The sequence below is a fragment of the Fonticula alba genome, assembly GCF_000388065.1.
Source record: "Fonticula alba strain ATCC 38817 unplaced genomic scaffold supercont2.13, whole genome shotgun sequence".
Lineage (NCBI taxonomy): Eukaryota > Rotosphaerida > Fonticulaceae > Fonticula > Fonticula alba.
This window is the reverse complement of record NW_009242983.1, coordinates 186,141-186,895: the sequence shown is the minus strand read 5'-3', so window position 1 is coordinate 186,895 and position 755 is coordinate 186,141. Positions and strand designations below refer to the sequence as shown.

Sequence of the window (755 nt, the reverse complement as noted above, 5' to 3'; positions counted from 1 at the left end):
GCGCCTGCGTGACCGCCTGCGCCAGCACCCACTTCCAGAGCGGCAGCAGCTGCCTGGCCTGCAATGCCAGCTGCGCCACTTGCAGCGGCAGCGCCACTGCCTGCACCGCCTGCCCAACTGGCCGGTACCTGCAGGGCAGCGCCTGCGTGACCGCCTGCGCCAGCACCCACTTCCAGAGCGGCAGCAACTGCCTGCCCTGCAGCAGCAACTGTGCCACGTGCGCCACCAGTGCCAGCAATTGCACTTCCTGCCCATCCGGTCAGCTGCTGGAGGCCGGCCAGTGTGTGTCGGCCTGTTCAAGTACCCACTTCGCGAGTGGCACCAGCTGCCTGGCCTGCGGCAGCAGCTGTGCCACCTGTGTCACCAGTGCCGATAACTGCACCAGCTGCCCCTCCGGCCGGTACCTGCAGGGCAGCGCCTGCGTGGCGTCCTGTTCGGCCGGCTACTTCCAGAGCGGCAGCAGCTGTCTGGCCTGCAGCAGCGCCTGCAAGACCTGCGCCGGCAGTGCGACCGCCTGCACCGCCTGCCCGAATGGCCGGTACCTGCAGGGCAGCGCCTGTGTGTCGGCCTGCGCGAGCAACCGTTTCCTGAGCGGTAGCGAGTGTCTGCCCTGCAGCAACAACTGTGCCACGTGTGCCACCAGCGCCGGCAACTGCACCAGCTGCCCCTCCGGCCAGTACCTGCAGGGCGGCGCCTGTGTGTCCGACTGCGCCGACGGCCAGTTCTCCAATGGAACGGCCTGTGTGGCCTGCGAC

The 755-nt window shown here is 69.0% G+C and overlaps 1 protein-coding gene across 1 annotated transcript in view; it reads left to right on the top strand.

Annotated features, from left to right (window-relative positions):
• Positions 1-755, top strand: part of H696_05716 (serine/threonine protein kinase) — a 13,489-nt gene that overhangs the window by 5,240 nt on the left and 7,494 nt on the right. The window contains exon 4 of the mRNA XM_009499529.1: positions 26-721. Within this exon, the coding sequence (XP_009497804.1) occupies positions 26-721 (696 nt within the window). The remainder of the gene's footprint in view (positions 1-25; positions 722-755) is intronic.